Source organism: Protopterus annectens, chromosome 10.part0 (genome assembly GCF_019279795.1).
Source record: "Protopterus annectens isolate FY-2018-M chromosome 10.part0, PAN1.0, whole genome shotgun sequence".
Taxonomy (NCBI): Eukaryota; Metazoa; Chordata; order Ceratodontiformes; family Protopteridae; genus Protopterus; species Protopterus annectens.
In genome coordinates, this window is record NC_056744.1 from 21,405,826 (window position 1) to 21,428,952 (window position 23,127).

At 38.5% G+C, this 23,127-nt stretch overlaps 1 protein-coding gene across 5 annotated transcripts in view; it reads right to left on the bottom strand.

Moving 5' to 3' along the window:
- The window catches only part of RECQL5 (RecQ like helicase 5), a 1,160,282-nt gene that overhangs the window by 798,257 nt on the left and 338,898 nt on the right, over nt 1-23,127 (bottom strand). For 2 of the 5 annotated variants that reach the window (XM_044084961.1, XM_044084960.1), the window contains exons 1-2: nt 13,932-14,096; nt 6,286-6,513 (exon numbers count right to left, since the gene is read on the bottom strand). In XM_044084961.1, coding sequence (XP_043940896.1) covers nt 6,286-6,513; nt 13,932-13,960 — 257 coding nt within the window. In that variant the 5' untranslated portion in view covers nt 13,961-14,096. Of the gene's footprint in view, nt 1-6,285; nt 6,514-13,931; nt 14,097-15,313; nt 15,510-23,127 lie in introns of those variants that run through there. The other 3 variants (XM_044084964.1, XM_044084962.1, XM_044084963.1) reach the window with 3 other exon arrangements.

Sequence of the window (23,127 nt, forward strand, 5' to 3'; positions counted from 1 at the left end):
GTTTGGTTTATATATTATATACTGAAGCTGTTGGTACTGTGCAGATGCTTGTGTATAATAATGGCCGTACATTGAGCAACCACTTTTTATATCTGCACTAGTTAGGAATGTTTTTTTAATGATTTACTTTATATATTATATTATATTTATATGATTTTTTTATATGCATTTTTTGTATACTGAACTTCATGAAGTCGATTTATAAGCTGCTGATGATGTGTATTAGGTTTGGTTTGATGAAAGTTCTTCAACTGAACAGTTATTATTCATCCTAGTTGAACATCAACTCTAGTTTCATTTGGTTTTAGGTTATGTAGGTGGATCTGATGATTTTCCAAGTTATTATTAACTATATCCACTAGAGTTTTTTTTTTTTTTTGCTACAATGTAGTGTTTTACTAGGATGTGATGTCATTTTTGACTGGCTCCTTCAAGTTTTTTAATGTTCTGCAATAGTTAATTACATGGTCTGATGAAGCTATTTAGTGAAAACGCTTACCATATACAATAAAACATTTTTTATACTTTTATGATCATGATTATTCAAGCGTTGCCATATCTGCTGACTGCTATCATTATTTTGTTTATTGGGGCTTATTTTTATTTTACTAGCCGTCATATAATATTCCACTTTGGGATGGTAACATTAGTATCTCTTGAGTTTTTGCATTATATTTTATTTAGTCACTTTCCACATATCGTTAGGTGCTAAAACAGAAGCCTTTTTAATCCACACTTCTAAATACTTTGTCTTGTGTTCCTAAAAATATGGGTACTGCTGAATCAAGTCATTTGTGGTTACACAATTTACAGCTATAGCTTTAGTTCTGTCTTCATTAATTTTACTTACAATACTTGAAACTGTCACAAAATACTCCAGAACACGGAGCTGTACAAAATATCATCTGCAAGTAAAGCCAGCTTTTCTTACTTGCTATTCCAAGTCTTTCCTTGAACGTCTAAGGTCCCTTATTTTTTTCCCAGGTCTCTAAATGTAAAGCAAATAAAGGAGAAAGAGGACACCCCTGCCTCGTTCCTCTGTTCAGAGGTAACTTATCAGTGAGGAACTCTCCCCACTGTAATTCTTGCCTGTGAGCCTTCATCTATCCAACAAATTAACATTATTATTATTATATCAGGAAATGCAAATACTTCGTTGCCCTACTCAAAAAATCCCAGCTTACTCTGTTGAATACATTCTCAGCATTATGACCCACCAACTCCAGCAACATTTTCAAACATTCTGCATCCCTCTGGATCATCACTGTTCTATTAATATTGCCAAATGTTTGTCTCCACTCCAAAAAAACACATTAATCTATCAGTGCTGGCAAAACCTTTGACATTCTTTTAGCTAGCATAGAGAAAAACATATTATAATCATGGCTTAAAAACTGAAATGGGTCTGTAAGAAGCTGGGACTGATGAGCCTTGACCAGCTTTAGGTATTACAGTCACCACAGTTTTCTTCCAAGACGTTGCTGCTTCCCCTCCTTTTAAAATATGTTAAGCAAAATCTTCCAGATCTGTATCACCCCCCCCCCCCCAACTTCCACAGGAATGCGATCTATTCATGGACACTTTCTGTTGATTGATTATATGATGTGATAATGTGAGGCAGTGCCAGCTATACCAGGTGGAGTAGGGCAGTGGATGTGTAACATATGCCAACATAGCTAGATGGAGTTTTGTAAAGAATTATATGTCACTTGTATACAACTGATTTGTACAGATGCTTGTGTTGAAAATGTATTTGTAAAGTTGCTTGTGTTAAAAAATGTACCAACAGTGGGTCCTGCTGGACAGAAAAGAAATACACCTGTATGTCAGACTGCATTGCAAATGTTGAAATTAATACATTGCAACAGGGGACACTGAAAGAGAAGAGTTTAATCTCATTCCAGCTAACTTTGAAAAATCACCTGAAATTAAATTACTTGGTAAAAGCCATAAAGCTTGTATTTCACAGGTCTGAATACAGCCAGGGACACAAAGTCTAGGAATCCTGCTGTATTATTGTTAGTGGTGAACTAATTGCTACCACTGAGGACTTGGAAGTACTGAAATGGTTTTATAGCTTCCAGATGCTGTAATGCTGTAACACATCTTGGCAAATCTAAGTGTGTGTGTGTGTGTGTGTGTGTGTGTGTGTGTGTGTGTGTGTGTGTTTAGTGTGACACACATATGCAAGATCCTGGCTTGGCTTCTAATAAAGGGGCAGTGTGGGAACCAGAGTCAGGTAATCAGATGTGATGTTATTCTGTAATCTAGCACTAAAATGATGCTTTAATACTAGATAAGTCAGAAGTCTCAAGGCAGTCTGTGAAACCAGACAAGAAAGACCACTCACCGACATCCCCTTGCCTGCTCTATTAAGTAGAAAACAGTAATTCTTTAGATCAGTCAGGAAAATACAGAGAGGCTAGTTAAGTATTGTTTTTCTGCATCTGGGTGAATCTTTCCATTTGTGTTATTTTTAATATTTCCTGTAACTGAAACACTGGTGGTTATTGTAAATTGATATTCAGTATTTTTATGTTCTTTTATTATTTATTATTAAATATATTTACACTTTCCATTGTGGCTGGTGTTTTTAGGAAATATTAAACCTTTGAGATTACTTATATTTATTTAGTGATGCTGTGGCACTGTGCTCCTGAAAGTCTTGATGTTTGGTTAACATTACCACTGGTATTACTATTAATTTTACAAAGTATAACTGGATACCCTGTTAAGAGCCTTAGAGTAGCTGGCTGGTGGCAGTGGAACTACCTTATAGCCTGGGCAGAGGTGTTAGAGCGGGTAATCTGTGCCAGCCTTTCCCAGATGTGCGCGTGAAAAATCAAACCTCAAAGAGTGAGCATCTCAGATACTTGGAACAGGGACACAGAGCTCGTTAGTGGTCAGTGTGGATTCTTATTTAGGGTCTAAAAAGAGAGAGAGTCCAGCCTCAGAACTGAAGTGTGTTCCCTGGGTGCAGTTACTGGAAACTGTGCTTGGTGCAGAGAGATGCATCTGAAAATACTGTGCATGTCTATTTCTCTCAAAGTGAATGTTCCTTACCGCTGTCTGTGGTGAAGATTGAGGCTCCTTGATCACTGGCCAAGAGAAGAGACGTCACATACATCACCATTTTTACTTCATCTCTTCCATTCTTAACTGCTAGTTGCTGAGCCTCATGTACTCTAACCTTGGCATACTTAAGACTTCCATAAACACATCTATTTGTGATCTTCCCGGATTTCCAATTTTCTCTGCTTTATATGAATTTTCAAGTTCCAATTTCAGTTAAGCTTACAGCACTCTTTCACACTGATGTATGAGGCTCTTATTTACAGACCTGAACATTTCCAAAATCACAGAAAGACAATGTACTGCTAAAACTAACTTTCTCACTAAGATTCAACTTCTACATTAGATACATACTGAAAATCAAAGTTGAAACCCTCTAGGTTTATACGTTAACGTCCACACTCTCACACACACACACACACACACACACACACACACACACACACACACACACACACACACACACACACACACACACACACACACACTCTTTCTAAAAGAAACTCCTGTCCACATACATCAAGTTTGCAAAACTTTTCAGAGCTCATTAATACTATTGTGAATGTACATGCACCTATTTTTTAAAAAATAAAACGGGTAATAAAATTATCTAAAAATAAATAAAAGAAATATGCTTCTAACATCATAAAGATAAAAATTAACATCTGAAGTAGAAAAAAATCACAAGAGTAGTGCTTTACCTACAGGTGTTTAACTCCTAACACAGAGTACCAAACAGCAACAAAGGCTGGGATGATGACTGGAGTCTATAATCACAATGAAATTTAAATGTGCCAAGGAGATGTGAAGAAGGGGAAAAGCAACTGCTCCAAACTGTAAAACAGACACAGAATTGAACAATAGTTTTCAGCTATATACTGCTGCTGTGTATGGTTCTTCTGAGGGGATAAATGCATCAGCCTGGCATACCTGAACAACAGTATGCCTTTCACATACTAGCAATACTGTAAGCTTCCATGTATCCTGTATTACTCCTCTTTTCTCACTGGTTATATGCAAAATACTGGTGCCTGTAAGAATTTGCACAGGTTTAGGTGTTTACTCTGCGACTCTCACTGAAAGAGGGGCATAGCAATGAATGATACAAATGCTGATATGTACCTTTTGCCAATTAAACAATCAAATGTTAATAAGCAATACATTACTAATCAAAATCAAGCGATATCTAACCGCTGTCAATCATTTCAACACTGAAAGGGTTAGTCCTTCCCTTTTCTAAAGATCTCACTTCCTTTTCTTTTACCTTTGTTACAGAATTCAATACTTCAAATACAGTTGGATTAAACTTTGATTTCAGTTTTCTAGTAATTGCTTTTTTGGCAGCCACCAGAATCAAACATAAGGCCTTATTATATCTAACCAATTCAGATTCTGTATCCTAGCTCAAAAGAATCATTTTGTTAGTTACACCCCATTTGCTCACCTGATATTTCTGAGTACTTTCTAGGGAATTGTTTAAATCTGCCAACTCACTACACCCCCAAAATATATGTTCCCAGTTACCATTTTCTTCTCTGTCACACCTCCAAGATTTGCTATCTACCTGAAGAAAATGTTTTGAACTCTGCTTGGGGTATAAAAATAGCTACGCAAACACTTCCGAGCAAAAATTTCAAATCTTCTGGTCTTTGTTGCATACTTGACAGTCATATGTCTGTCCTATTATTCCCCTGTAAATTGCTTATCCAATCTTTTCTAATCTCATCTAATTCTTATAGTCATTGTGCAACATCTTATACGCCATACTAAATATTCATTTTTTAACAGCAGCTTCTGTTCTAGACTCAACTAAAAACTACCAGAATAGGTCTTTCACTGGCTAATAAACTTTTTGATATGTTATTCTATATGTCTTGATCTGTGTTCCACTGGTGTTTTCGGTTTTCTATTATGTCATTAAGGGTTTGAGTCTGTAAAATTAACTTGCCTTTAAGGGGGAACCTACTATCCAAGCTAGAAATATTAAATAGATAAACTTAAGAAGGTCATAAACGGGCAGCTGCTCCCTTAACCCCCCCCCACAAAATATGTAAACAAGCTAGGTATTAATGTAATGGTAGCAAGTTTTGAATGCTAACATTTGCATAGCACCACCAAAGAAACACCGGTACAAGCTTTTTTAGGTAAATTAAAAAACTGAATCATGTTGCATGCATCAGAAAAAAAAACTGGATCAGAACAAAACACTAAGTTTATTATCCTGGCTGCTCTCGTAACCAACTATATTTTCTAAAGTAGCTGTGAAGAATCAGCATTGTAGTCTGCATACAGCTACGGAACAGCAAAAAAAAAAAAAAAACTGGAACATACTCACTTCACTGTCATAAGTGCTATAGTACAGTACACTATAGTGTCTGTCCATATGTCAACAAACAAGTGAAGATACTGTACTGTCAAAGTACTGTTGGCAAAACAGGTGTGCATACAGGCACACAGGGTGGGGAAGGAGAAGGCTTGTTACTCAGCATCATGGGTGTCAGTGCATTCTCAAATAACCTCGTGTTCCAAACATGTTATAATTAACTAAGGCCTCTCCAGTTATTCTTTCAACATGAAAGACTGCCCTGACAACATAAGGTTAAATACTGATGAAGGGACTGAGTCAGGACTTAGACACAGCAAGTGGGGATAGTGCTGCACCAGTAAAGCAACAGAAGCTTATTTCAAAGTTGCAACTTGGATTAAACAGCCATGCCTTCTTAAGATGCTATGCACATACTATGAAGTCGAAAGGAAGATTTGCAGAAAAAAAAAATTAGATTATGTATCAAGTTATACGTACAGTCAGCCCCTTGATACCATACCTGCCTTTCCTTGGTCACACTGCTGTAATGATCTTTGCTGTGGATGGCAACTTTCAGCTTGCAAGTTAAGATCACTACATGCCAGGAGCAATCAATGCACAAGCATTACTGAATTGAAACATACCAGAAATTAATTCTGCAGATTACTATCATTTATTAACAGTAAGGAATAGCACTAAGCCATCATTCTTAGCAGTTCACATGTAACCTTACAATCTAAGCAATAACCAAAGTGTAAAAGCAAGTCTCAAGTCTAGGTCTTGAGAATTCTATGGTCTACAGTTCTCATATCAAATGCCATACAACTTCCAGTTGATCCGGAACTGCATGGTATGAACAGAATAATAGCAAAATTATTTTTACTCATACTGTTCTGATAAACACTGACCTATGAAATCCATACGTTTTACGTCCACCTTCATACTGTTCAGTATTGAAACCAAAGGGGCCCAGAGATGGTCCTGCAGGCGCAATACAGGTTCGAGTTCGATTCTGCAGCTGATGAAGCAAATCCATCTGTTTTTTCAGGGCACTTGGATTCCTACAGTGGTCACAGTTCTTGCTACAATCTGGATTCTCATCTCCAAAGTACTTTGCTATAGCTTCATGACGACACCTTGAAAAGAAAGACTTGCATCAGACTTTACTGTGGATTAATATCCTAAATGGCATTTTTATTTCCTACTAACATGTCTAATTGTAAACAACAAAGATCATCAACAAAGATACTGAGATCATAACAGCTAATGAAGTGACGCAGGTTTTTATTGATGGAATTATATTTCCTTTTTCTGTCACCTTTTCCTGCACCACAATTATCTGATCCTCACCACACTTATCTGATCCTCACCCCCCCCACACACACACACACACACACACCAGTCTATCCACTCCCCAAGACTGTTAGTCTGGTCACCACATAAGTCACTTGGGGGGGGGGGTGCCTACAAGCACAGAAAACTGCAATGCACTCTGGCAGCAGGAAGTGACAGCATGGAACCTAGGTATCAACATCTGTGGATAGATTTATGTTTGACAACCTATCTTACTCACATTTTGACTCTAATACACCATAGGTTGATAGGTAATTGCAACACTAACACCCAAGAAGACCTTTTTAAGCTTAGCCATTCTTCCCAAAGTTGAGTATCAGACTCTGTACCTTGTGTTTGCAAGGTAAACACCTTTGCCATCATAACACAACTCCTTTGTGTATTTTTCCATGTAATGTCCAGATGCCCAAGGGTTCCTCCGTGTTGATGGCATCCAAAGTCCAAGGCAAATTTTGAATACTTATTTGCCTGGTGATAGCCCCTAGCTCCAAAATGAAATGATCCTTGTATTGAAATAACACTACCCCATATCCTAAAGAAAGAAGGAAGGCAATAACCTAATCAGCTGAAGTGGGGTGATGACAGTGCAGATACACCTTACTACTTTATCAATTAATTCATCTTTTGTGTAAAAATCTTACAACTTTGACTATAAAAAATGAAATGTCTTAATATGTAGCATATTTTGCTTTCCTTACACTTCTAAAGGACAGCTGTAAGTAAAACATTTAATGCAATTGTAGACTTCAGAAAGAAATCATTACAACAGATCATAACATTTGAGTTTGCCTACCATATTTGCTCTTTTGCCAGTCAGAGTTTTCATCAGCTGGGCTCATGGTCCTACGAAGGCCTATGCAAGACTTATGCCAGCATTTTAAAGGAAGTTGGTTGGCGCACACAGTGTTAGCGCTGCTAAGAGCCACCTCTTCTTTAAGCTTTGTGGCTTTCATAGAAAATTGTGATTGCATTAAGTTACTCTACAAGACAATGTTAGAATAAACTCATGTGTGTATAATATACTAATGAAATGTATAAAATTTCAGGGGGTGGATATAAGAGGGCTTTAATGCTAAAACCAACTGTCTTTGAAGGCCTACTGTTATGGCATGTACCTTATAAATCACTATCTTTTTTTTTTTTTTTTTTGGTTGGGTAACTGTACAAAAAGTCATGACATTGCTTGGAAATCTACCCAGATGTTATCACACACACATGGAAGGTGGAAAGTTGCACAATCCCCTGTAGGTTAGCTATGCCAAAATGCGTCCTACCTAGAGACTATTCAACCAAACTGCAGTGTCTTGGGAAAAGCTGAAATCGATGTGGCAGCTTCTAAATGTCTTTATGAAGAAACATTTCTAAAATATGATGCTGATTTAAACCACTCCAATGGCACCCAGGAAGTTTGCAATGTAACTTCCAATGGGAGGAGCCTAAGCCTTTTGACAGAATCAAACTATGTCCTCCCATTTCAAACAAATGTTCATATCTCTGGAGCCAGAGTGGTTATTAAAGAAGTATAAATGGCAAAGTCTTCAGCACAATCTATTTTTATAGTGGTAGTATTCTTTAGGTTCTAGGTCTTAAAAACATGTATAAGTCACAGTAAGCACATTAACTATTACACTTTTAATATTTTGTAAACAACGTAAAATATCGCAGCAACCACTCAAGTTACACACATACTGTCAAGCAGCATTTTATTCATCTCGCTGAGAGCTTTCATATGAGGCTAAGTAGTTCTGTGTTACTTGGTTGTTGAGATATTTAGAAAAATGTGAACATTATATCTATATAAATTACAATCATAAAAACAACAGTTACTATCTATTTACATGCACTAGACAAAGGTCAAATATTAATGCAGTTGAGTTTGCCATTGTGTAAGCTAAGATAAAATCTTTTAAAACCTTGTACATACCATGGGTTTTGGAATTATTGATGCACATACGAACAAGCAATATTTGATGCCAAGAGGTGTCAGTAGGAGTTAAATGCAGATGCACCTGGAGGCGTCACTCGGATGTAATGAGACTACCCTTGTGGAATGTTAGCTCACTGTGCCTTCCAGAGGTTATACATGTCATAACAATAGAATATAAATTATGCCAGTCACTTAGACTAAAAGTCTGTTTACTGATGGCAGGCTTCCACTCCCTTTTCTGAATGAGTCAAAAAGGTGGTTAAGTTTTTCTATGAAATTATTAGACCTGCTGATATACTATGTTATCTATGAATATCCAAACAATGCAGTTGTACAAACCGACGAAAACTACAACTTCTGGCATGAAACATGGATTAGTCTTAAATGGCAAGTTCATTATGAAAAATCAAGTACGGCGATTTACACACAAGACCTTGCAATTTTAACAATCGTCTACAACATGACATAGCAAAACCAGTAAAAGTACTTTCTTTGAAATGTATTTAACTATAAGACATTTACTGGTTCAAAGGAAGGTTAAAGTTTTTCAAATACAATTTAAGGCACAAAGAACATAAAAATGTTTTCTCGATGGTCTAAATTTAAGATCCATCTTTTACTTTTTGATGCTTCGTTTATCAATTTGGTCCTGCTAGGATAGCAACATTTTTTCAGGCAAGACTTAACACAGTATGCATACTGACTAGGGGAAATTTGGCAATGACAATTCCCCTAAACTTTTTTTTCACTAGTGCTGTGTGATCTTTTACATCCAACTGAATTATCACAAACTCAGGCACATTGAGCCTCAGTTTAATGTCTCACCCAAAGGATGGCACACTCGAGTGCATTAGCTGCCCCCTCTCCCATGCTGCACTAAAGTGTTAGTATTGGGAAATGAATCCAAATATCTGGTGTGGAAAAAAAGAGAGTTTTCTGATCTTACAGCAGCAAAGATAAGTGTGCTGCCTGTAAAGCTACTCAAGCTTATTGATGCGCAAGACAAAATAAGATCAAATAATTGGAATGGGATAGTGCGAAGGTCCAGGAAACAAAACTCTCATAGTTCAGAATTTAATATTTTCTTGTAGAAGGTCTCTTGGTTTCTTTTAAGATAATTAAATCTGCATCAGAAAATAAACTATTGTTAGAAATCAAAACAGTGTCCTCTACGTTGGATGCTTGTATTTGTTAACCAGAGTAGAGCTCTGATCCACAGACACCTTTTTGAGACGCATTCCAAGAACGCTGTCTAGTTAATTGCTCAGAGACATACAGCAAACCAATGGAGACTAAGGTTGTGTGCTGAAACAAGATGGTTCCTTTAGTTCAGGTTTTGATTCCCTCAATCTAAGTGACGAGGGAATAAATGAGCTGATAAATTAACTGGGGCTGATGATCAGTGTGCAGTAGGGGTAAACAGAAGCACACACATACGTAAGTACAAATGTATGCATGTACAGTTACAACTGACTTGGGTGAAGCATATTTGTGTGACACTAGCAAGCTGAGCATGAGTGTTTGTATGAACACTGAGTTGGAAGAGTTCCAGTTGGTCAATGAATGTTGTGTGTTTGAGCAGGGAGTTTGTGTGTGTTTTTTTTTTAGGGTTTGGATAAGGGGATTTATTTAGTGTGTGCATGCGTGAGAGTGTTTTAAGGTTAGAGTGAGGCTGAGGTATAGGGCAGATTGTGTGTGTGTGCGTGAGCATGTGTGGCAAGTGTCTACATTATCTTGAACAGTGGTAGTGTTATGGAAAAGGCTTTAAGGTAAGCTGCAAATTAGGGTTAGAGTTAGGATCCATCAAAGTGGGTAGGGGGTTCTGCCATCCTGCTCCACTTAAGTAATATGTGCTAATCCTAACCCTAACGTGCAGCTTACCTTTAAAAAAAGCCTTCTCATAACACTTATCGCTATTCAGACAAATTTAAGCTAAATGTACGGTAGGGTTATGAGTACTACATAGGATAAGGAAATGTATTTCCTTGTTTGACATACTGTATGTCATTAAGTTGTCATTACTAAAAAGTATGGTCGACATTGTGTGTGTCAATCAAGTAACAGTTTGACCATTCATTATATCCTCTCTCTCTTCAAACACACACAAATCCGATAGAAGAAGATTTTTAACAGGAGATTTCAGAAGACAGGTACACTTCAGAAAGGCTTCAAGTGTTTTTAAGGAAATCAAAAACTGTAGGAGTCCTTGTAAATTAATGAAATAAATACATAGTCTGTCTAAACAAGCAACCTTTGAGACACATGTTTTGGTTAGTAGAAAATGTGAATTTGCAGTTCTGTCATGATCACAGAGAATGGTGATGTGCTATGAAAAAGGCAAGGATTACCAAAAGAAAAGACATTAGGTTAGAATGTAATGATGTCGTGTGCAGTTAGTTCACTATACAGGTTATGGTTTAGCTAAAAGAAAGAATGAAGCAGACACAGAAAAAAAAATGTTGACATGTCAGTCTAAGGCTGCAACATATAGTCTTCTTTCGGCTTTTCCCGGTTAGGGGTCGCCACAGTGGATCATCTGTCTGCTCATGATTGGCAGTGGAGTTTTATGGTGTCAAGTTGCCAGCGTGGCGCCCAACCTTCCACAGAAGGCACACACACATGCACGCACTCACACCTAGGGTTAATTTGGAGTGTCCAATCCACCTACTGCATGTCTTTGGGATGTGGGAGGAAACCAGAGCACCCGGAGGAAACCCACGCGACCACAGGGAGGACATGCAGACTCCACACAGAAGACACCCCAGCCGAGATGCCTATGAGAAATTAGCATATGCCTATAAGAAATACTACTGAACAAGGTTGTGATATCAATCATCTAAATACCAAGAGCTTACTGACTTGTTGCTTTACATAATAACCAATTACTCTGTTGTTTTGGGGAAAAAAATAAATATATAAATAGACAAAGGTGCCAAAACACAAATCCCAGTAATCTTATAATTACCATTAACTTTCTGAGATGATAAATAGGATTCAGGGCAAATTCATCACAAAATCATGCAGTACCAGAATAAGAAACATTTCTTGCTCTTCAGTACACCTTATTTCTGTCCACTGTTAGTTACTGAGAAAACATTCTTATGTGATGCAGTGTCTCACAAAACCAAGATCCAGGTACAAACCTACTGTAACTGAATAATTCAATTACCTTAATTTCCACTGTTGTGCTTTCCACAGGTGTGCAGAAATGTCTTTCAAGATCAATAACTGACGTATGGAAAAATTGCGACTGGCTTGTCAGTAATTCTGCATTTCAATGTGTGTCTGTGGTCATTCATCCTACTTCTAAGCATCTGTTTTGTCTCCTATATAAACTGTCACTGGACATGGGCTGCATTTGATTACATAAAGCACATTTGTAAACGTGCATGTAAAGAAACAATGTACTTCAAAACTTTGACCCCGAGAAGTAACACTGGAAGCGGTACACAACATCTAACATGTAAATGATTTCAAGTTTTTGAGTCAATTTAGATTGTGCAATGTTCTGATCTAAGTTTACTTATCAAAAGCAGATTCATTAGATTTGGTAATTGTTCAAATAACACTAGTGGGAGTGTTCGAAAAATATTCCCCAACTTGTCATCTTCAATGAACTTTGGCTGGAAGATCCTTATGATTTTTTTTTTAGTTTTTTAGTTATTTTTTATTTTATTTTTATTTAACATTTGTTTACCGGGAAAGTCTGACTTGGAACAAAGCCAATTTTCAGCAGAGGCCTGGGGAGAAACACTCCAGATGGTCAAGTTATGAATGAGAGAGTGACCTTGAGTAAGCACATTTTTTCAGTTGTGACAAATGTCCCTCTCAGTTTCTGACTCACTAGAACAAATAAGACAATAACAATGTGCTTGATTATGTTGTGTGGCTGAGATGATTTCTGCTTCTATATAGATGCAGTTGTCTCATCACTTGGTTTCCAGTGTACACACGTATGTAACGTCCCACCATGTACAATAATTTTACCATTAAGGAAAGCTGCACATGCCTTTTTCATAAGACGGCACTTCCCTGTGACCCATGGGTATAGGCAGAGAATATAATTTTGTATTTGTGCTCCTCCTCCTACCCCAACAAAACACATGTAGTTTGAAAATATGGAAATGTCCCCCAACATAAACTTAAATGTTTGCATCGCTTTTCCTCTAAAAAAAATACTAGATAGATATTTTTTTCAATATGCAAGACTCTTACCGAAGTATTAATTTAGACAGTTGTGGATACACTATGGTATACAAAGCCATACTTTCTTTAAGTAATGTATAGCAAATTGTACTCAAGTGTACAAACACTATATACCTAGCTATACTCTTGTTGTGGCCTGGACCATAACTGAAAATTCACATTTTCTGTTAACCAAAACATTTGTTTCACAATGCCTGCATGCTGAGACAGACTAAAAAAACGTAAATTAAATTCAGAGAAAGAAAACAAGACAACAAAATTAATCTTCTGATAAAATCTTAGTATGATTAATTTTTCCCATTAAATGTCACAGTAGTTTGCCTAGCTGTTATCTACTATGCTAAATGACCACCTATGTCTATTGTAACATGCACAAAGAACCTTGAGTTTTATGTCAGGCCATGACCTGGTCCCTTCTACCATATCAGCTCGCTCACTAACAAACACACAGTCTTATTCTCTGAAGTGTAGTTGGTATCTTAAGTATTTGAACACCACACCTTTCCACACTGGCATTCAACTTGTCTTTTTTTTAGTCAATAAAAAAGATGTGATATACTTCTGTTTTTAGGCAAAACTGGATATCTATCACTGTTAACTAATGTCACTAACCTAATACCAGCCTGGCTGAGTTCAAGAGTAGGTGAGATTTCTGCTTTCTTTGAGAACTCAGACATTTGAAATAGCTTAAGCAAGTGTAATGGTGAAATAACTGCAGCCATAACAGAAAAGGTGCCTAACATAAAACAGGAACATCTGCAGATTTATTTAATCAAGTTAATAACAGTCAAGTTGTGCAGTGATTTGTGCTGCTGCCTCTTGGGACTTTAATTTGGTTCTCAGCTACAGTACTTTATCTTGGATGTCTACCTATCCATCTTGTATATTTATAGCTTTTCCAAACACATGCAGATAAGTGAACAACTCATCCCAGACACATGGAGATAAATGAGCTAGTATTTTGTTCAAACTGTCACAAAATTTTTGTGGTGGGTTTATGAGCCTGCATCTGACCTGAAAAGAGGTGCTTCAACAAGAACTAATTGCTGCCACATGCCTGTCACTTACTTGGATAGGGTGTGACCCACAAGGACCATGAGACCGTACAAGTAAGCAATAAAAATGGACTATGAAAAACTTTTTTTCACAGTATACAACATTCTAGACTTCAAGATTCCCCAATCGCTCCATTCTCATCACCATCATTCCACAACAATTTAGTCTTCCAGTGCAGGTACAGATCCTCTTCTGCCCCCCACCGCTTACAAACTGAGAAGATCTCTTTCCAAGAGACTGAAGATTACATAGTCGGAGAAAAATACTCTCCCCCTCCCCACTACCAAAAAATAATTTTGCTTGGCCTTTAAGGTGGACCAAAAAGTAAGTTTTCTTGCACCTCTAGAAGCCTTGAAATTACTTCTAAAAAGTCTGGTGACTCAACTGGCACTGGCACAGGGACCAAGTTCACTGGTAGAAGTGGAGACCTTTACACAGCGCTGGAGCCCATAGTGACCAGAATGGAGTTATTGCTGGAAGGCCAAGATTCCAAAGGTCTGCAGCTTGGAAGACTTGAGCCACTACACAAAGATGCTGACAGAGAATGAGAAACACAACAACCTTGTTTCCTAATGTTCAAGGGGGGATGCACCAAACACTTCTCCAGTCCTGCTGGATGGACCATAACCTGGGTATAGCACTGGATTCTCCAGAAAAATCTGTAAATCTACTTCTGGGATTTAATGAACGTAAGACTAAGGCTGTGAGATGCCAATGATCTTCATAGCCATTTACAGTGCTCGCACCAGCAAGTAAAACCTCCTTTCATACAATTAATCATAACAGCAGTGTGTCCTTTTTTTAATTCTAAACTGGGAGACAAGTACCAATACACGAACTATAGCTAGTAACAGGTGCCAAACAATAACTGGATTGGGGAGGAGGGGATTATGCACCTACTGGCTATACTTCCTGTTTATTCTCTGCAACACAACTGAAGAGGGACGTGTACACCTGGCCCTGAGGTTAGAACTACTAACTACTGAATACATCTTGACTGCTACACTTGAGGCATCACTTAGTTCATAATACATGTTTCACCTTCGCTTTCCAACAATTAGCACAAGACACATTTCCCATTTATAAACCCTCCATCAAGTTGGCTCAGCTGTCACACAAAACACTGATCTAGAAAGTAATTAAAAATAAATGTTTCATCTGTCCACATGTCCAGTATTCATTTGTATTTATTTTCATTTAACCAGTGTACACTACTGAATATTTTGGGGAGTAAAAAAAAAAGGCAAAATAAGAATAAAAATTCTGATACAATTATTAAAAAAAAAATCAAAATGCAACTCATTTACCATGATGGAACAAATGAATCCTGGTATTAATTATGCTAGCTGTGTGGCTAATATTCCTTAAGCTAGAAAACACTGTTTAAAGCCTACCTTAAAATTGCACTTCCTTGCTATTAGTATATTTCCATACCTTCCTTCTTTGTGAGCCAGCAAACAGGAAGTTACATCACTGGTGCTTTTCCCTGGGTTACAGTGAAGGTGCTAAGATGAACGAGTAACTGCATTACGCACTGCCAAGTACAGTTTCTTTTCAATCCCGTGTTAAGTGACTTTTCTGTGAGAATTTAAAGAGCTATTGTCGGCTATTCCCTAGTGTTTTGCAATGTGACCAGAAGATCTTTACCTTTCTAAGCATACTCTAAGGAATGGTCGATGCAAAGTAGTTGGATACAAATTAGGTGGGGGGAGGGAGGCAAGCAGTATGCAGAAATTTCTTCAAAAGCATTCCCACGGTTTTATTATCCCAGACAAAAAACTGTCACAAACCAGTCCAGCAACAGTTTAGTGTACATTCCTATTAAAATGAGACAAAGGGAGGTTTTATATACTGTTTATGACAACTGAGCCATGACAAACTCAGATGATCCTAATACAGTACGATTTAAATTTTGACTTTGAAGTCTATTAACACCAACCAAAACTCTGTCTTGTCACTACAAAGTAAAATTGTTATGCAAGTATGGACATTAGTCAGGAGCTTCATATTTACAAAGTAAGAAACTGGTGAAGAAAGCATGCAGCAAAGTTAATGTGCAAGTTCATCTTCTGTAACAGCTTTCAACATTAGTCATGCCCTATTTATCACTTTCTCTACATATATTTGGCCCTGCTGCTCTGATAAATATTTATCCTTTTGCTAATTGTACACTCTGCAAACTCCACCTGCAACAATCCAAACTCGTTCAAGAAATTAAATACTTCAAAGCCTTAATCTAAATGACTATTCTCTAGTATTACATGCCTGTATGCTCCTGTCTCCTGCATGTTCAGACTATCCTATGTCCATCATTACGAAAACTCTGCTGAGCTTGCAGTCTAATAATGTCTATTTGGAACATACCACAAGAACCCCTTCCTCAAGATGATCAATAGAGAACAAAAAGAAAAAAATAAAATTAGTCAATGTCCAACTTTTGCTGGGACACGAAGTTAATTTCTTTTAGCAATAATGAATACCTTTGTGTCTAACAAAGTTATTTTTAGGGAGATACTGTGAAGCAAAGTGTGTATTCGTTCTCTCTACACTGACTAGCAGTATTTGTTAGTCACACCTCTCAACCTGGACAAAAGCCAAAAGGAATGGAGGAGGGGCCAAAAGACCAAAAATAGCGAAAATTTTTAAATACTGCTCTTATAAACTTAAAGTTGATAGAATAACAGGTTTTGAATTAGCATGTATTTTCTGAAGGGTATGAATTATATATATATATATATATATATATATATATATATATATCTCAACTGTCTGTCATTATTTACTAACTCCTGTCCTCAATAATTTATCTGAATACCACACATTTTTGGTGGAACAGACCCAAACTATGACACAAAAATCTGGACATACTGCAAAATCTTTAAAGTTGAGAAGCATGTTTGTAACTGTTGTTATATACAGTTTGTCACTTTACTGATAACACTAGCACCACACGTCTCTGGAAATAAGCCTGTAACCTATAAACACTTTTGCAGTATTCAAATGCCACATCAGATTATGTAGCTCTCCAAATAAATTTTAGTATGACAAATGCATACTAACTAAAACTACTAAACTATGTAGTACTTTTACTGAATCCAGTGGTGGTCAGCTGCTTTCACATTTGTTTTATCATAGCTCACGTAAGATGCAAATTCACTGCCCAAAAATTCATTAAAGGAAAACTACACCCTCTCATAAAGTTTAACACACTCGTTAGGTTGCTTTTCTCCATACAGTAAGGTTCCAGCATAGTGTAGGTACAAGAAACCTGCTTGTACTTTTAAAAACTTTTATTTCCTTGCACTGGAGCCAAAGGAAGGTAAAGCCCACCTCCATTTTTTTAAAAACTCAACTTCTCACATACTACGCAGAAAAATTCACCTGCATGACATATCATAGAGACAGTTACATCGGTACTTTACCCTATCAGGTACTGCTGTCAATCTTAGATGGGCAATTAATCCTGCTAATGTCAGGAACACAGCAGCTGATATATAAAGAAAAAAAGACAGAAAGCTGTGGAACTGTTTTGCACTGTTCTTATTCCAGACAGGCAGAAAACTTAACACTCCTCTTTCATAGCAAAACAAAGCAATTACATCAAGTCAGGGGTTTAAAGGCAACTGTCAACTTTTCTGACAAATTTACATAAGCAGCAACACAGTATTGAAATGTTATTTATAATAGTTTATATGTTAAGATAACTTAAATGTAGTATCAAAGATTTCTGTGTCATTTAGAGAGAAGTCAGAAAATATTTTTTCTTGTAAAGTATCAGTGCATTTACCATTTTCCATGCCCTCCCCCCCCCAAGCCAGAACTGCAAAGAGAGAGTCAGGTGGCAACCCTATCAACTAGGTGCACTAATACTGTTCATAAAAGCTATTTTGTTTTTTTGTGACAACGTTCCAGAGGGGGGATGCATATCTGGTACATGCAGATCCATTGTCAGAGATTCCCACTGACTCTGAGTTAGTCCTTACATTGTTACAGTGCAACCATAGCATACAGCTGAATTTACTTTAACATACATTCACTATGTGCCCTTGCATTAAAAAACACTAAGCAAAGGAAATCAGAAGTACTTAATTGTGTTTAAATGCATACTCACTCATATGCTTTTCTACACATGTACTTTATACACATACATACACAGAAACACACACACTACATATATGTGTGTCTGTGTGTGTGCATACAATGAATTATTTATAATTAAGTATAGTTAAGCATTATTAATGTATACATTCTAGTAAATGTTGCTCAATGATTTACTTGGTCACTGTCATGCATTGGCTACGTGTTGCACATGCAATCTTGGTCAACATCTTTATGTCAGCATTTTTCCTTTGTATTGCTAGGTGCATTTAATAATTATTATCTTTGCCAATGTAGCCTAAGTTGTTGCTGAAAAGGGTACAGGGACCAGTTCACTTTCCTAATTACCAAAATATAAATATAAAACAGAAAAAAAGGAGGGTGGACATGACAGAAGTAACTGAGGAACTAGTAAAGCACATTTTAAGTCTGCAGCATTCATGACAGAAAAATCAGCCCACTGAAAGCACTGGGAAGTAGCAGACAGTTTAGAGTCCTACTACTTGTCACTTGTAAATGTACAGCAAGAATAATTTACTGCAGTGAGAGTTTTCACACCTCAGCATGAGCGTGTGAGGGAGGGTTTGTCAAATCCTTCAGGACTACAAAAGACTCTTCTTTCATCTTTTCCTGGTTAGGGGTCGGCACAGCTTATCACCAGTCCGCTATTGATTTGCCTTGGATTTTTACAGGGTCAAGTTGCCAGCCCGGCTCCCAACCTTCAAAGAAGGCGCACACACACACTTGCGCACCTACCTGCATGTCTTTAAAGTTCACTCTATGGCAGGGAGGACATGCAGACTCAACACAGAAGGCGCTCTAGCAGAGAATCTAACAGAAGAACCTCTTGCTGTGACTCCTCTTACAAAAACCTGTTATTTATGTGAAAAACTGAAAGGCTGCCAGCCCAGCTAGATAGAATGTTTGAGATAACTGTATGTCATTGTACATATTAATATAATCTACAGGCTGTTTTACAAATATAAGAAAACTAAATGTAAGAAAAAACTGTCTCGTATGTTCTGAACTTCAAAAATGTAACCACAGTGCAGACTGCTGGAAGAAAGCTGATAAAGTAAAGCATTTTATGACTGTTTGATCTCAGGGCTTGGATGAAGGAATTACTTCTATTGTCTTAGGACAAGAGTTAATTGCTAGATTTTACATGTATTTATTGCTGTGGTTTCCTGGACAGGTGCAAGCTTACTAAGAAAACTAAGAAATGTAAATTTAGAGTTTCTGGTAGCCTGGAAACCAGAGACGTGTCAAGAATGATGTAATCTAAAGTGAGTCAGCAGTGATGTATTATCAATTTGTGATATCTCAGAGAGAACATTTTGGACTTCGGTCTGAACATGAAAACATGTACTCACCAGTACTCTGCCTTTGCTCTGTATGTATGTATATATATATATATATATATATATATATATATATATATATATATATGTAAGTTATTTAGAACACTGCTTCTCTTAGAAATAGATAGAAAATAGTAAGTTTAGTCTAGCTGTTTTCTATATTTATGTTGAACTATTCTGCAGTATTAGTTTAAGCATCTTCCTGTGATCTGTGAACTCTTGACTAGCACTGTGTTGAATTGCGGAGATATGTCTTGTGTTTTTATTATTAAATATTTTTAAACCTTTCAACTGTGGCGGTTTTGTATAGAGACGATTAAAGCTCTAGCGTACATTGAATATATCTAGTGATACTGTACAAGGCCACTCCAATAAGTCTTAAGTTCTGGTCACACTTACTAAATGAATAATATTGCAGAGTAAAATTGGACACCCTTTGGTAAGGGCCTTCTTAGTAGCTGATATCAGTGGTTGGTGACAGCTGGTATTACCTTATAGACTGGTAGGAAGGGACATAGCTGGAGAACCTGAGCCAGCCTTCCCCAGGAGAGTCTGTGTGTTTGTATATAACTCGTATCTTAAAGTGTGTGTGTGTGTGTGTGTGTGTGTGTGTGTGTGTGTGTGTGTGTGTGTCAGCTACTTGGGCAGGGACATGAAGCACTGGTTGGACAGAGAGGGTGCTGGAGGTTTTAGCTTGACCACTACGCTGAGATCTGTACCCTACAGCTGTGCCAGTGGGGAGTCTTACTGGGGATCTGGAGAGAAAGGGAGAAACCAGCCCGACACTGACTGTGATCTCTGTGTGCTCTTATGGGAAATTGTACTTTACTGTGTGTGCACTTGTAATCCTTACCAATGTGCATGCCCCTCACTGGTGCGAGTGGTGAGGATTGAGGCTCCTTAATTACTGGGCCAGTGCGTGGATGTCACATATGGTTTGGCAGTGGTGGGTTATCAACATCAAATATTAATTGTTTGATTATGGTGAGTTAGCAACATCCTATACTAATTGGCTTGTAGTGCTGTGGATAGTGAATTCCTGTAGCTTGTGTACAGTGATCACTGATGGTGTTTTTGTACTCTAAATCAGCCATGCAGTGAATATTCAGAGTTCAGATCACAATTGTTTTATTTCTTTTGTTAGCTTAGTCAGGGAGAGCAAGCAAGCATGTCAGCAGAGGAGTATGGCAAGCTGACAAGGAGTCAGCTGGCTAAAATGTGGCAGGCTAAGGGACTGGTGCATGGAAATCTGACTAAAGCAGACATTATTACAGCTTTTGTTACAGCTGCATCAGAAAACAGCAATCAGGAGGATGATCAGACTGGCCGTAGAGGTGTACAACACTCAGACAATGGATGCCTCAACTTTTCTGCAGAGGTCTTAAAAAATCCATCTAGAGCTAAACAAGCTTGAGTTGGAGGCCAGGCATTTGGAAACGAGCAGCGGAGAGACAGACATCTACAGGCTGCAGAGAATGAGAAACTGCTACTCCTGGAAGCTGAAGAGAAGGAGAGGCAAAGGCAGCACGAAAAGGAGATGCTGACTCTTCGCCAGAGTCATGGAGGTAATGGGGAAGGGAGTAAACCTGACCCCAGAAGCACAAAAGGTTAGTAAATGTCTTCTGCAGTTTACAAAGGGGGATAATTTTGATAGTTTCATTCATATGTTTGAGAGGGTATGTAAACAATATGATGTTGACCAAAATCTCTGGGTACGGTTCCTGACCCCCTTACTCCATGGTAAAAGTTGTAACTGTGCTGTCTGAATTAACTGATAGTGATTTTTTTGATTATACTACTACTACTACTTTCGGCTTTTCCCGGTTGGGGGTCACCACAGTGGCTAACCTGTCCACTCATGATTGACTGTGGAGTTTTTACGGTGTCGAGTTGCCAGCCCGGCGCCCAACCTTCCACAGAAGGAACACACATGCACGCACTCATGCCTAGGGCCAATTTAGAGTGCCCAATCCACCTACAGCATGTCTTTGGGATGTGGGAGGAAACTGGAGCACCCGGAGAAAACCAATGCGACCACAGGGAGGACATGCAGACTCCACACAGAAGGCACCCCAGCCGAGGATCGAACCGGAGAACCTGTTGCTGTGAGGCGGCAACGCTAACCGCTGCACCACCGTGGCCGCCCACATTTTTTGATTATACTACTGTTAAGAATTGTTAGAATTTTTTAAGCTAACACCTGAAACTTATAGGAAACAGTTATGTGAGCATAGACGCAAGGCAAATGAAAGTGTCTGTGACTATGTTGCTGAACTGAGGACTTATTTTCATAGGTGGGTGAATGGATGTCAGGTCACCACTTTTGAAGGGCTGGCAGACATTTGGTGAGGGAACAAGCACTTAGTACTTTGCCCGAGGTCATGAGGATCTGGTTAACTGATAAGACTATGTGCTACTTCAAATGAGTTGGGGAAGAAGGGAGACCTATACTTAGCAAGCAGGGCCATCACTGAACAGGAAAGGGACACCAAGTGCTGCTCATGGGTCTAAAGGAACCCTGGGTGGGCAGCAAAGACTGCCCCAACAAAATCTGCCAGTAGCAGGGGAAGCCACTGGTCCAGGTACACATCCAGGACCTAGGGTTAAATGCTTTGAATGCAATCAGTGGGGCCATCTGGCATACAGATGTCCACGGAGGCAAGGTGAGGAACAAAAGGTGAGGGAGCCAAGTAAGTGGGGATGACAAAATGCCAATAGTAAGTTGTCTCGAGACAACAGGGGTACCAAACTACCATCCTTAAGATGTCCTGACAGGGAAGGATTGTGATGAGGCAGTACCATGTATTAATGCAGTTACATGCAGTCAAGCTTCGAGACAAGCATGTGGGTCTGGTAGCCAGGGGAAGACCCAGTCAGACAACATACTGCCAGCCAGGACTGGTGAGAGGTGGTTACTTCAGGGAGGGAGCTACTCTGTAGCAGTAAGACTGGAGGTGAGCCACAGCTGCTTGTGGGTACTGAGGTTCCCTTGGATAGAGTGACTGCAAAGGTAGAGGTGAGTAGTAGCATCCAGGCTGACAGTGAGGCACTGCTGTCAGAGGATGCCAGACGTACTGTGGAATGGAAGCTGGGAAGGGTTAGAAAGAGAGAGTTAAGACAGGCTCAGCTCTCAGACCCTACATTACAAGGCCTGAAACAATTAGCTAGTGAGGCATCTGATTCTCAAGGGAAGGGGGGAACTGTATACTGGGAAAAGGGTTACTGTATAGAGAGTGGAGCCCTGAGGGAGGGCTAGAAGGTGGGAGGATACAGCAGTTGGTAGTGCCTACAGCCTACCATCTGGCGCTTCTAGCCAGAGTCCATGCTATTACCTTAGCAGGTCATATGGGCATAAAACGTACAAAGAGATGCATTATACAGAACATCTACTGGCCTGGGATTTCCAGAGATGTAAAAGAGTACTGCAGGACCTGTGAGCAGTGCCAAAAGGTAGGCATGGCAGGAGACAAGGTGAGAGCTCCTTTGATGCCTTTGCTTGTGACTGAGGAACCATTTCAGAAGGTAGTTATGGATATTGTAAGGCCTCTGATTGCTCAAGTTCCACAGGGAAAAAGAATATCCTAGTGGTAGTAGATTATGCTACAAGATACCCTGAGGCAGTGGCTTTGTCCTCCATTAAAGCAGAAAATGTGGAAAATGCTTTGTTAGAGATTTTCAGCAGGGTAGGTATCCCAAAAAAACACTGACTGACAAAAACGCCAACTTCATCTCAGACCTGCTTGAGTCTT